Below are 14726 nucleotides of genomic sequence, written 5' to 3' on the forward strand. Positions count from 1 at the left end.
GAAAGCTGGCACTAAGCTGGGACTGGGTGCTATAGTGCAATGTGTAATTGTGACTATGGTGGGCAGTGATGTCATCAGGACTGATTAGTAGTCAGTCTGCAGTGGGAAGGTGTCTGTGTGTGAACTGGGCTCCAGATGTAGCAATGCGCATTAAAACGCCCCTGCAGCCTTTTCTAGTGTTTCCACTGTTTAGGGATGGCAATTATTTGAATGGACTGATTGGTACAGAGGAGAGGATTTGAAGCACCTCCTAAAACATTTCATGCGATGACATACCCCTTCATCTGAACTAATATGTACCTGTCAAGTTCTTCCATTTGGTTCGTTCCTCGTCAAAAAGCACCAGAAAGAGGATTGACACCCACCATCTTAGATGGTTCTGAAATAGTTTCTGTTGTTAGAAACAGATCATATTAGCGTTACTTTAACATTATTTTGCCGCAGCACCATACTACTTGTTAGACATAGGGAACTGATACTGTATACTCATTGGTGTAGTGGGTTTGGTGTGGGGGGTCCATGGGTGGTCTTTGACAATTTATTGGGATTCCTCATGTCTCAGTCATTTATAGAACAAAAAGTTTGGTCCCAATCGAATGTTGAGTACTATATTTATTAGATATTATATAAGTCCTATAAATTTAAAGGCCTATTTAGGTGCAATCAATTAGCTTAATTTCTCACAGATCAAATAATATAAAATAAAAAGACAATGTTGCAGGAATGCTAATCTTATGGTTTATATATCTATATTATTTCAGACAATCTGAAATGGTGGGTGTAATGGCTTGATGAAATATATTTGACTTACTCACTGCTTTAAATTAGGACTGAGTGACTAACTGGGCTCAGTTAAATATGCTTGACAAATCTTTTTAAAAGCAGCCCTTGTTTGATGTGCTTTGCAGAGACACACTGTCTGTGTCCTCAGGGTTGGACCTCTACAGTGCAGAACGCTGGTTCTCCGACTGGATTCCATCCCAATGTGTTTTTGTGAGTTGAGATGAAATCGTTTAGGCCTATCACGCGTTGCTACCCATCCATCACCAATGATCCATTCATCCATCAGCAATGGATGGATACTAAATGGGTAGTGTTGGATCAGCCTTTTACTCATGTACACTGAATGAAAATATAAACATAACATGCAACGATTCCAAAGATTTGACTGAGTTATAGGCCATATAAGGTAATGAGTCAATTGAAATAAATTCATTAGGACCTAATCTATAGATGTCACGTGACTGTGAATACAGATATGCAGGTAGGGGCGGGGATAAAAAAAACACTGCGCATCTGGTGTGACCACCATTTGCCTCATGCCATGTGACACATCTCCTTTGCATGGAGTTGATCAGGCTGTGATTGTGGCCTGTGGATTGTTGTACCACTCCTCTTCAATGGCTGTGTGAAGTTGCTGGATATTGGTGGGAACTGGAACACACTTGTCATCCACGTCAATTCAGAGATTCCCAAAAATGCTCAACGGGTGACATGTCAGGCGAGTTATGCTGACCATGGAAGAACTGGGACATTTTCATCTTCCAGGAATTGTGTACAGATCCTTGTGACATGGGGGTGTGCAATTATAATGCTAAAACATTTGGTGATGGTGGCAGATGAATGGCACAACAATGTGCCTCAGGATCTCGTCACGGTATCTCTGCATTGAAATTTCCATTGATAAAATGCAATTGTGTTTGTTGTCCATAGCTTATGCCTGCCCATACAATAAACCCACCACCACGATGGGTCACGGTGTTCACAATGTTGACATCAGTAAACCGCTTGCCCACATGACGCCATCTGCCCGGTGCAGTTGAAACCGGGATTCATCTGTGAAGCGAGCACTTTTCCAGCATGGCAGTGGCCATCGAGTGTGAGCAGTTGCTCCCCATCGATGAGCAAATGTTGAAGTTTCAACGCTGAACTGCAGTCAGGTCAAGACCCTGGTGAGGACGACAAACATGAAGATGAGTTTCCCTGAGACGGTTTCTGACAGTTTATGCACAGTTTCATCAGCTGTCCGGGAGGTTGGTCTCATACGATCCGGCGGGTGAAGAAGTCTGATGTGGAGGTCCTGGACTGGTTTGGTTACACGTGGTCTTCGGTTGTGATGCCAGTTGGACATACTGCCAAATTCTTTAAAATTACATTGGAAGCGGCTTATGGTAGAGAAATTAACATTAAATTCTCAGCCAACCGATCTGATGGACATTCCTGCAATCCGCATGCAAATTGCACGCTCCCTAAACTTGAGAGATGTGATATTGTGTTGTGTGACACAACTGCACATTTTAGAGTGGCCTTTTATGGTCCCCAGCACAAGGTGCACCTGTGTAATGATAATGCTGTTTAATCAGCTTCTTGATATGCTACACCTGTCAGGTGCATGGATTATATTGTCAAAGGATAAATGCCTTTTAACAGGGATTTAAACAAATTTGTGCACATAATTTGAGAGAAATAAGCTTTTGTGCATATGGACAATTTCTGTGATCTTTTATTTCAGCTCATGAAACATGGGGCCAACACTTTACATGTTGCGTTGATATTTTTTGTTCAGTGTAGTTTAATCACCCTTTAACACATGTTTAATTGAAATCATTGAGAATGTGTCTGCTCTTCACTCTTCAGGCACACACAGCAGTCTGGATGGGGGCTGGTATGGTATGTGAAGATGGTGTTGGCTGTGGGTGGGTGGGGGAATGGATGATGAGTGGAATCGTCAAGGACACAGTATGGCACGTGATGCAATAGGACATCCCTTTAGTATGTGGCCAGAAGGCTGGGATTACTCTTCAGAATGGGCACACAGAACCGAGTGGGAGCTCTGCCAAAAAAAGCTAGAGTAGAGGGACAGAGGAAAAATTGCCTGAATTACGCATAGCATAGTGAGCATCTAATAGCGGCCTGGGGAATATAATAATTTAATTTGGATTCTCAGTGGTCAGTGGACACAAAGACAATCATGCTGCTGTGTTGTTACCTGCCTGAACGGCAAAGATGATTTATCTTTTTTCTAGCTTTTTAAACCCAGGACACCCCCACAGTCTCCCTTTCATATCTGAAGTGCCCAATGGTCTGGTGTGCTATTTTCGTGACTCAGCCATGTTTTTTTTTAGAAAGATTCTCTTGTTTGCTCAGACCTCATGGTGTGATTGATTTATCAGCAGTTCATTAAGATAAATCCATGTTGACTCGCAGGAGCCTGGCTTTTGTAACGCACTGAACCCATCAACCCTGGCTGCATGTCAAAAATGTTCCCTGTCGTCCCTCCCCCAGAACTCGTAACACTCACCATAGACTGTTTAGTTAGCAGGCACAACTGGCCGCTCACTCGCAAGAGATTTATAATTGATTCTTGTCAGGAAACTGTATGATAGACAAATGTTCTAACTGAAATCCTTTTGAAGTAGAATTTCACGGTTTGGAAATGGAACCTCAGCTTTTGTCAGACCAATGGAAAACAGTCATTAAAGGTGGTCTTTCACCCCACAATGGTGACTGGGGTCACAACTGTAGCTCTTGTCAAGTGTCCCTACCTCTGCACTTGCTTTCCCATAGATTAATGTCTTGGCTCACACAGCCTCTCTCAGGCTGCTGCTCACCTTATTTGCCAAGGGGTTCATCAGCCAGATTAAAAGCGATTCATTTTAAGTAGGGAGCTGCAGGCTGCGACCGTCAGTCTCTTGGGTTGGGTAGGTCTCTATTGCATAGCCAGGAAGTGGCCCGCCTGACGGATGGACTGACTCACTCACTGGCTGTCTGGAGGAGCTTGTCTGTCTGAAGTCAACCTATTACAGCAGAGCTGCCCACTCGCTTCAAAAGTATGGAGTTGTCTGTCTGTCCCTTGAGAGATCACTTCTTATTAGGATCAACTGACATCAATCAAGCAAGTTTGCGATGCCTCTGTCTTACACACACACACTCACTCAGACATACTTTTTTTTCTCCTGTGCAGTCTTCCTCCTCTCTACAGTCTTCTTTCAGACTGTGAAGTGTTTGTCCACTGTTGTGTTATTTCCAGGCGCTTATCGAGTGCTGTCTGTGCAGTCCAGAGAGTACTTGATTTGAATGTAGATTGCTCCTCAGCTATTCCTCACTCTGAACACATGTTGAGGATTAAGAATATTGACATTGTTGATTAGTAAGCAACTGACTTCTCTCTCCACCTCCTTTCCTTACTCTATCATATTCTTTCCCAAGACCGTCTTTCCTCCCTTCCCTCTGTATTTCCCCGGCTTTTAAATATACATGAAGTCATGAGCTTCAAGAAAGGCATTGATACTAAGAATAGGTACATTTTCTTTTCCTGGCCCTTTCTTTTTGAGGTGGTCATCATGGTAGATGTCTCTACCTCCACATTGTGCCCTACTGGACTGATGTAATTCTTCTTCTGGGGAAGTGAGTTTATACAATAGAGAGTGTATTAATACTCAGCTCAGAGACGTCTCCTTAAGTATGAATGAGGCTGGAACCCTCATACGTCATCCTTCTCTGTCCAGATCAGGACTAGTTAAGCTATTTGAAAGTGGTCTATATTAACAAAGTGTATTAACCCATGCAAGTATTAGCCTTTTGTGTGGTAAAATGCTTAGTTAGCGACAGTAATCCTGGGGATAACTGAGAAAAGGTGCAAAATCTCTTAGGTGATTTGAGGGCTAAGAGGTGGAGCTGCTGCCATGCTTTTAGGTGATTAATTGGACACGCTAATCTGCAATATTCCCTGCATATAAGCATATTGTGTTGGTGTGTTAAACATGTACAGTTGAAGTCGGAGGTTTACATACATCTTAGCCAAATACATTCAAACTCAGTTTTTCACCATTCCTGACATTTAATCCGAGTAAAAATTCCCTGTTTTAGGTCAGTTAGTATCACCACTTTATTTTAAGAATCTGAAATGTCAGAATAATAGCAGAGAGAATGAGTTATTTCAGGTTTTAGTTCTTTCATTGCATTCCCAGTGGGTCAGAAGTTTACATACACTCAATTAGTATTTGGTAGCATTGCCTTTAAATTGTTTAACTTGGGTCAATTGTTTTGGGGAGCCTACCACAAGCTTCCCACAATAAGTTGGGTGAATTTTGGTCCATTCCTCATGACAGAGCTGGTGTAACTCAGTCAGGTTGGTAGGCCTCCTTGCTCGCACACGCTTTTTCAGTTCTGCCCACAAATTTTCTATGGGATTGAGGTCAGGGCTTTGTGATGGCCACTCCAATACCTTGACTTTGTTGTCCTTAAGCCATTTTGCCACAACTTGGAAGTATGCTTGGGGTCATTATCCATTTGGAAGACCCATTTGCGACCAAGCATTAACTTCTTGACTGATGTCTTGAGATGTTGCTTCAATATATCCACATCATTTTCCTTCCTCACATTGCCATCTATTTTGTGGAGTGCACCAGTCCCTCCTGCAGCAAAGCACCCCCAAACATGATGCTGCCACCTCCGTGCTTCACGACTGGGATGGTGTTTTCAGCTTGCAAGCCTCACAACATGATGCTGCCACCTCCGTGCTTCACGACTGGGATGGTGTTCTTCAGCTTGCAAGCCTCACAACATGATGCTGCCACCTCCGTGCTTCACTACTGGGATGGTGTTCTTCAGCTTGCAAGCCTCCCCTTTTTCCTCCAAACATAACGATGGTCATTATGTCCAAACAGTTCTATTTTTGTTTCATCAGACCAGAGGACATTTCTCCAAAAAGTACGATCTTTGTCCCCATGTGCAGTTGCAAACTGTAGTCTTACTTTTTTATGGCGGTTTTGGAGCAGTGGCTTCTTCCTTGCTGAGCTGCCTTTCAGGTTATGACGTTATAGGACTCGTTTTACTGTGGATAGAGATACTTTTGTACCGGTTTCCTCCAGCATCTTCACAAGGTCCTTTGCTGTTGCTCTGGGAATGATTTGCACTTTTCACACCAAAGTACGTTCATCTCTAGGGGACAGAACACGTCTCCTTCCTGAGCGGTATGACGGCTGCGTGGTCCCATGGTGTTTATACTTGTACAGATGAACGTGGTACCTTCAGGCGTTTGGAAATTGCTCCCAGGGATGAACCAGACTTTTTTTCCCTGAGGTCTTGGCTGATTTCTTTTGATTTTCCCATGATGTCATGCAAAGAGGCATTATGTCAATTAGCCTATCAGAAGTTTCTAAAGCCATGACATCATTTTCTGGAATTTTCCAAGCTGTTTAAAGTCACAGTCAACTTAGTGTATGTAAACTTCTGATCCACTGGAATTGTGATACATATATTATTTCATTTATAATTCAATCTGGAAACAATTGTTGGAAAAAGTCACTTGTGTCATTCACAAAGTTGATGTCCTAACAGACTTGTCAAAACTATAGTTTGTTAGCAAGACATTTGTGGAGTGGTTGAAAAATGATTTTTAATGACTCCAACCTAAGTGTATGTAAACTTCTGACTTCAACTGTGTGTGTTGTTTTTTGTTGGTAGAGACTAAACATAACATGTAGGCTACTAAGGGTACTTTGTCAGTTTACAGAGAACACAAAGCAGTATATCTGCTGGTGCACGAAATTCTCTGGGCACACATAACGCAAGACAAAATGTCACTGACTGCTGCCTCGCTTGATTTTAAAATGGATTTTTAGCTCAAATTGATTTTAGCTCCCAATGCGCAGTCAAACTCAAACTATGGTGCTGACTGAGTCTATATGGCCATGACAAACAGGCAGAGTAAACTGGACAGGTTGCTGCTTTGACAGAAAAGGTTAACTTGACTTTGATCCAGAGAACACCTGAATGTAAAACCAGAGAGCTATGCTATGCCTAATAGCAAACTGTAACAGAAACCTCATGTAGCGATATTATTTTTAGTACTTGCTATACACATTGTCAATCAATATCTGTCAGTGCAATGTTAGTTGAGAAAGACCTATGTTGTCAGTGTCACCACTAGGAATGTGAGAAATCAATTCAAATATTGTGTCCACAATTGTTTTTCTCAACCCTACTGCGCATTCAAAAAGTATTCAGACCCCTTGACTTTTTCCAAATTTTGTTACGTTATAGCCTTATTCTGAAATCAAATAAGTAGTCCCCCCATCAATCTACACACTATACCCCATAATGATGAAGCAAAAACAGGATTAGACATTTTTGCTAATTTATTAAAATTCATTTTAAAAACTGAAATATCACATTTACATAAGTATTCAGACCCTTTATTCAGTACTTTGTTGAAGCACCTTTGGCAGCGATTTAAAGCCTTGAGTCTTTTGGGGTATGATGCTACAAGCTTGGCACACCTGTATTTGGGGAGTTTCTCCCATTCTTCTCTGCAGATCCTCTCAAGCTGGATGGGGAGTGACGCTGCACAGCTATTTTCAGGTCTCTCCAGAGATGTTCGATCAGGTTCAAGTCCGGGCTCTGGCTGGGCCACTAAAGGACATTCAGAGTCTTGTCCCGAAGCCACTCCTGCATTGTCTTGGCTGTGTGCTTAGGTTCGTTATCCTGTAGGAAGATAAACCTTTACCCCAGTCTGAGGTTCTGAGTGCTCTGGAGCAGGTTTTCTCAAGGATCTCTGTACTTTGCTCTGTTCATATTTCCCTCGATCCTGACTAGTCTCCAAGTCCTTGCCTCTGAAAAACATTCCCACAGCATGATGCTGCCACCACCATGCTTTACTGTAGGGATGGTATTGGCCAGGCGATGAGTGGTGCCTGATTTCCTCCAGACGTGATGCTTGGCATTCTTGGTTTCATCAGACCAGATAATCTTGTTTTTCATGGTCTGAGAGTCGTTTAGGTGCCTTTTGGCAGACTCCAAGCGGGCTGTCATGTGCCTTTTACTGAGGAGTGGCTTCCGTCTGGCCACTCTACCATAATGTCCTGATTGGTGGAGTGCTGCAGAGATGGTTGTCCTTCTGGAAGGCTCTCCCATCTCCACAGAGGAGCTCTAGAACTCTGTCAGAGTGACCATCGGGTTCTTGGTCACCTCCCTATATATTGTGTGTAGATTGATGAGAAAAATAAATAATTTAATCAATTTTAGAATAAGGCTATAATGTGGAAAAAGTCAAGGGGTCTTAATACTTTCCAAACACACTGTAAGTGAATCCTGGACCTTCAAACTATGTATTGGGCCAAGATTTTAACTGCTGTTCTAATGTGTTTAACTCTAAAGGTCCTAACATTGTCTTCCCTTCTTTCTCTTACAGCCCGCTGTTTGTCACATGGAAAATAGGAAGAGACAAGCGGTTGAGGGGATGTATAGGTACATTTTCTGCCATGAACCTCCACCCAGGACTCAGGGAGTACACCCTTACCAGGTACGCCACTCTCTTAACTTGATTATGCCCAGAGTTCCAAGCATGTACTGTATTCTTCTTTAGGCTAAACCACTTATATCAGTCTTTACATTGTCTGGCTTTTCACCTTCACAAAAGTCTTCCCAGGAACCGACATTAGCGCTGGCCCGGGGCCAGTGAAAAGATGTCGGACCAGTGGATCTCGTCAGTCACTGTCCTGACTGGCCCAGTAACTTTTCAGTTTATTTTTGCGTTCCAGTTGAACATTTACCTGCTCTGTTGCAATCTACCATTTATGTAAAACCATTGAAGACTACACACCGAACAGTCATGGTATTTGTGTTTGAGCAATATGATTGGCCGCTCATTCAAGCACCACCACACTCCCGCAATTGACATCAGTTGATACCTTAACACAGCACACACAAGCTGTCCAGAGCAAAAATATGCATTCATTCATCCATTTGTGGAGCTTATTGATTTTTAGGGAAGGTGATTTACAAAAGTAAACCTTCAATAGTGAACATTCTAGCAATATGCTGGCTACTGTTGATAGTCTGCACAAAAACACCTAGTATTCATCTTGGCTGGCCTACTGTAGCCATTCGATATATCGCGTTTGTCTTAAAGACTAACTTTCATTTAAAAAAAATAATGTTTGATCGAAAACCAGATGATTTAGACATAGTTGTATAGAAATATGTGAATTCTGGTCTTTATTTTGACAGTTCGTTACAAAATGTATATATTTTGGACTTTTAGTAGTAGATGTAGCTCTTTTTGCCCCTAGCACTTCAACTCTTACCATTGATAAAGGAACTGTAGGAACACTTATGTCATCTGAAGGGAGGGGTTCAGTATGAAATACACTCCCTTCTAGATGTGCTGGGTGGTACCACCTCAGGTCTTACTATAAAATCAGGTGACAGTGTGCCTTATTTGGCAATGGACTTGGTAAGTGGAGTGTGCCACTATATTTTGCTTCCTTGACTAGACTACTGACGTTACACAATTTAAAAGGCAGTAAGGCACATTTCCGTCTATGAACAAATTATAACTTTTTGCTTAGCGTTTCATAAACATCTATGTGCTTTTTTAAAAAGGAAAAAAACATGTATGCTTTGAGGATTATACGTTTATATTCGTAGCTACATTCATTTTAAGAAGAAATAGATGACATTGGTGGTCAAGTCGTTGTATTTTTTCCCAACTGCTATGACCGATCGGTGACACAGTCCTCTCGACGGTTGCAGTTTAGTGGTTGTGAATTCGAATCCCACATGGGGCAGATATATATATATATATATATATATTTTCTTCAAATCCTTTATATTATGCTAACCGTGCCCACTCACTTCTAATTCTGAAAAGTAAAAGCATACCTGGGAGAGGGGTGGCCTTGGTGGTAGTAGTAGGGGTTTGGGCTTGGGTACCGTATACATCCGTGAGTTAATTTGACCATTGGAAAAAAAGCAACTGCGTAAATACTGTAATGCAGATCGGATTGAATTGAGCCTTTAATCTTAATTTTCAAGGTGAAGATTGCACTTTTCTTCCCAACACAATACCGCAATACCACATTTCAAAGATTTGTTTTGCACACCATGGGGAATGTGAACTTTGACCGCAAGTGGCAATACATGTCAGGAACTCGGTGCCTGACCATTGAGCTAACTGTTCAGAGCTGCATTTGCTCGTGAAGCACATCATGTTATTATCAGAGCATGTCAGTGGACTTCTGGTAATTATGTTTTAGTGAGAAAGTGTTGGGATCGGGTACAACTATTTTTACTCACCCCAAAAATGTATATTTATGAGCAGTAAATTCTCACCTTCGATGGCCACTGGCACGCTCGAGTGTGCTCTTCAAGGACGAATCCCATTTTCAACTGTACAGAGCAGATAGGGTGTATGGCGTTGTGTTAAGAGAGTGCAATGACAATCATTACAAAAAACAAAACAAAAATAGAACCAAATTTTATGTCACGTGCCGAATAAAACCTTACTGTGAAATGCTTATTTACAAGCCCTTAACCAACAATGCAGTTTTAAGAAAAATAAGAGTTAAGAAAAAGATTTGCTAAACAAAAATCAAATAAATGAGCAACAATAAAATAACAATAACGAGGCTATATACAGGGGGTACCGAGTCAATGTGCGGGTTACATGTTAGTCGAGGTAATTGAAATAATATGTACATGTAGGTAGGCATAAAGTGACTCAATGGCAATTTTAATGCACAGAGATACCGTGACGAAATCCTGAGGCCCAATGTCGTGCCATTCAGCCTCCGCCATCACCTCATGTTTCAGCAGGATAATGCATGGCCCCAATGTCACAAGGATCTGTACACAATTCCAGGAGGCTGAAAATATCACCAGTTTTTCCATGGCCTGCGTACTCATCAGACATGTCACCCATTGAGCATGTTTGGGATGCTCTGGATCAACATGTATGACAGCGTGTTCCAGTTTGCCAATATCCAGCAATTTCACACAGACGTTGAAGAGGAGTGGTACAGCATTCCACAGGCCATAATCAACAGCCTGATCAACTCTATGTGAAGGAGATGTCGCACTGCATGAGGCAGTGGTCATGCCAGATACTGACTGGTTTTCCGATCCACGCCCCTACTTAAAAAAAAATAGTACCTGTGACCAACAGATGCATATCTGTATTCCCAGTCATGTGAAAGCCATAGATGAAGACCGAATGAATTGATTTGAGTTGACTGTAGAATCTCAGTAAACTCTTTAGAAGTTGTTGCGTTTTATATTTTTGGTTCAGTGTGCATTACACAGCTTTTTATTACATATCATAATAACCAAATGTAGCCTATTAATAGCTGAATGCAGAGAGAATCATGGCAACCTATAGGCCCTGCATGAACCCAGTGCATTTAAAAACTACACCATGTCCGGGCCAGTAGAAATTATTTTTGGGCCAGTGAGAAAAAAAAGTTAACGTTGGACCCTGCACCCTCAGTGGAAGATAAAAGCAGAGCAGCTGGTTCTGACCCGTCAAGTACTATGAGACGGAGGGTGGTGAGCATGTGACCGGGGAGACGATTGTAGGCACTAGCAGGAGCACCGTGTCTGTGTTCTGTCTCCTGCTGGGATATCTCCACATTTTTGCCTCATAGGTATGAACAAAAAGAGAGGAGGGAAGAAGGAATGACAGCAAATCTTTTGGGAGAAAACATTCACCCAACAGTTCCCTGTTGATATATTCAAGTAAAAAATATGGCAGACATGTTTTGAGTTCTCTGGGTGTGAATCTAGCTATCTTTTTGCGTTCTTATTATTCTGTCACTGAAAGGAACACCCACCATCATCGAAACAATTCTGTCTTGTTGGGTTTTGTAAGGAAATTGCTAATTCATTGGGGAGAAGCAGCATACCAGGTGGACAGGAACAAATAACACTATTTGAATGGGCGGGGGTGCACGTGAGACTGATCTGTAGCTCTCTATCTCTTTCTCACACACATACAGTGGCAAACACATTCACTCACAGGCACACATACTCACTGACATCTGGAACTGGTCTCCTATTGGCTACAAGTTAAGACTCCTGCCAGCCTCCTATTGGCCAGCGCTGTTGCTAGGATGATTCCACACGGAGGCCTGTAGAGGAGGTCATGCACTGCAACAGAGTTCAAGCTTTCTGCTGTCACAGAAAATGTCAAGTTTACTGGACTAAATCACTTAATTCATTTGATCTGATAACAACATAGGAGCCCTTACATTAATACTTAAGCAACATGTATTGTATTTATTTAGTTGACATGCATATTTTTGAACAGCGTCAAGCAGAGTATTGGTGTGTTAACGGTGTTTACCCTAGCTTTTGTTTTGGTTGAGTTCACTGTAGGTACAGTCGAGGTTCGAGGAGAATGTTTAAAAAAAAGGTTTCCTCAGTGGATTGAACTGTATCTAGGTACCACAAATGGCAGGCCTCTCGGTTCATTTGTTTTTCAAGAGTTGGGAGGTTGGGGGAGAGCAGTGTGTTGTGAAGGGGAACCAAAAAAAACAGGACGAAGCGTCCAGATGGGCATGCCAATAAAGCTGAGGGTTTTGTTCACTCAGCCCGCCTGCCTCTGTGGGCACTAATGTCATTAGTGAGGCCTGGGGTACTTCTGGGAAAAAGGGGGCCTTTTGGTGTTTAACTCCAACAGTAACGTTATCAATATAACTGGCTTCTTTGATAAAATCAAAGATTATCCTTCATGTCTTGCATAAAAAAAGTAATGCTATGATTTTCTAGCTTGTTAGCCATGTCTGACCATAAGGGCTGGGAGTTGTTAGGGACCTCACGATACGATATTATCACGGTACTTATGTGCCTATACGATATGTATTGCGATTCTATATGTATTGCGATACCGATGCTCCAAACATACTGCTCCCCATATGTCTGCTGCAGAGGAACAAGAGAGAGCCATGAAGAAAACTAGTTTTGTTCAGTAATGGAAATAAAAGTGCTGAAAACAAATTGTCTCCCTGTTTAAAAAGAAGATGGAGAACAAGCAACGAGGAAAAATAGTAACGTTTTTGTGGAGGTACAGCTAACTAGCGCAAAAAGTATATTAGAATATTGTCAAAACTATACAATATATCGTCAAAAAGTAATATCCCAATATGCAACTACAGTGGGGCAAAAAAGTATTTAGTCAGCCACCAGTTGTGCAAGTTCTCCCACTTAAAAAGGTGAGAGAGGCCTGTAATTTTCATCATAGGTACACTTCAACTATGACAGACAAAATGAGGGGGGAAAATCCAGAAAATCACATTGTAGGATTTTTTTATGAATTTATTTGCAAATTATGGTGGAAAATAAGAATGCATGCTTGGGAAGATATTCATGTGTTAAACACACAGTTAGGCTATCTTCTGACTGTAGGGAGGACAAAACAGGCACAAACAGGCACACCTCTTCCGTTGCGACCTTTAAAACCAATGGTTTAAATGCTCATGTTTTTCACAGAGCAGAATGTTCATGACAAAAGTACAGGATGATTCAAATGCAGATGGCTGCAAGCAGCTATTGTACCAAGTAACCATTGTCCTTTAATTATCCAGTTAATGTTTAGGGACTTTTGGCTTTTTACTCAGCAATTCTACAGAACACCCCTCCATCCTACCATATACAAAAACATAACTAGGAGCTTGTACCTTTTGAGCTTGTGTGTTTTCGGTTTTGTCTACGTCAAAAGGACCTTTGGTGCTGAATAAATCATGCAAAGCATGTACATGGAGCGGAGGAACGGCATTGCCCCAGGACCTCCGGGAGAGTTTTTACCTCACTGAGAGAAGCTGCTCTGTGCTCAGCTTGCCTCAGAAATGTATGGAACTCATTTACACTGTCATGCCCAGTTCAGATGCACCATTGCCTGTTTAAAGGCAATTATTTACCAGGGCGTTCATTTGATGAGTGGTCTGTCTCCCTAGAGGGGCCAGGTCTCCTGGAGTTAATATCAACCTTCATATCAGTATCGACCAGTAAAGGATATAATACAGTATTTTATGCAAAGTAGGCCTACTAGGGTGATTTTGTATTAAATGTGTTTCTTTTTCAAATTTGTTTCTAGAAGTCTGTCTTGGTGTGTGATTTAATAAACCTATTAGCCTCTCTGGCCCACAGTGGGGGAGAGAGGATCTGGTTGAGCTGTGTGTATCTGTCTGTCTGTCTGTCTGTCTGTCTGTCTGTCTGTCTGTCTGTCTGTCTGTCTGTCTGTCTGTCTGTCTGTCTGTCTGTCTGTCTGTCTGTCTGTCTGTCTGTCTGTCTGTCTGTCTGTCTGTCTGTCTGTCTGTCTGTCTGTCTGTCTGTCTGTCTGTCTGTCTGTCTGTCTGTCTGTCTGTCTGTCTCTGTCGTCTGTCTGTCTGTCTGTCTGTCTGTCTGTCTGTCTGTCTGTCTGTCTGTCTGTCTGTCTGTCTGTCTGTCTGTCTGTCTGTCTGTCTGTCTGTCTGTCTGTCTGTCTGTCTGTCTGTCTGTCTGTCTGTCTGTCTGTCTGTCTGTCTGTCTGTCTGTCTGTCTGTCTGTCTGTCTGTCTGTCTGTCTGTCTGTCTGTCTGTCTGTCTGTCTGTCTGTCTGTCTGTCTGTCTGTCTGTCTGTCTGTCTGTCTGTCTGTCTGTCTGTCTGTCTGTCTGTCTGTCTGTCTGTCTGTCTGTCTGTCTGTCTGTCTGTCTGTCTGTCTGTCTGTCTGTCCTGTCTGTCTGTCTGTCTGTCTGTCTGTCTGTCTGTCTGTCTGTCTGTCTGTCTGTCTGTCTGTCTGTCTGTCTGTCTGTCTGTCTGTCTGTCTGTCTGTCTGTCTGTCTGTCTGTCTGTCTGTCTGTCTGTCTGTCTGTCTGTCTGTCTGTCTGTCTGTCTGTCTGTCTGTCTGTCTGTCTGTCTGTCTGTCTGTCTGTCTGTCTGTCTGTCTGTCTGTCTGTCTGTCTGTCTGT

At 42.3% G+C, this 14726-nt stretch overlaps 1 protein-coding gene across 1 annotated transcript in view; it reads left to right on the top strand.

The window, feature by feature from the left end:
• LOC109874070 (AMME syndrome candidate gene 1 protein-like) overlaps positions 1-14726 on the top strand; it is a 32801-nt gene that overhangs the window by 6189 nt on the left and 11886 nt on the right. Inside the window, exon 2 of the mRNA XM_031809186.1 lies at positions 8195-8305. Coding sequence (XP_031665046.1) covers positions 8195-8305 — 111 coding nt within the window. The remainder of the gene's footprint in view (positions 1-8194; positions 8306-14726) is intronic.

This window comes from Oncorhynchus kisutch, linkage group LG29 (assembly GCF_002021735.2).
Source record: "Oncorhynchus kisutch isolate 150728-3 linkage group LG29, Okis_V2, whole genome shotgun sequence".
NCBI classification, from domain to species: domain Eukaryota; kingdom Metazoa; phylum Chordata; class Actinopteri; order Salmoniformes; family Salmonidae; genus Oncorhynchus; species Oncorhynchus kisutch.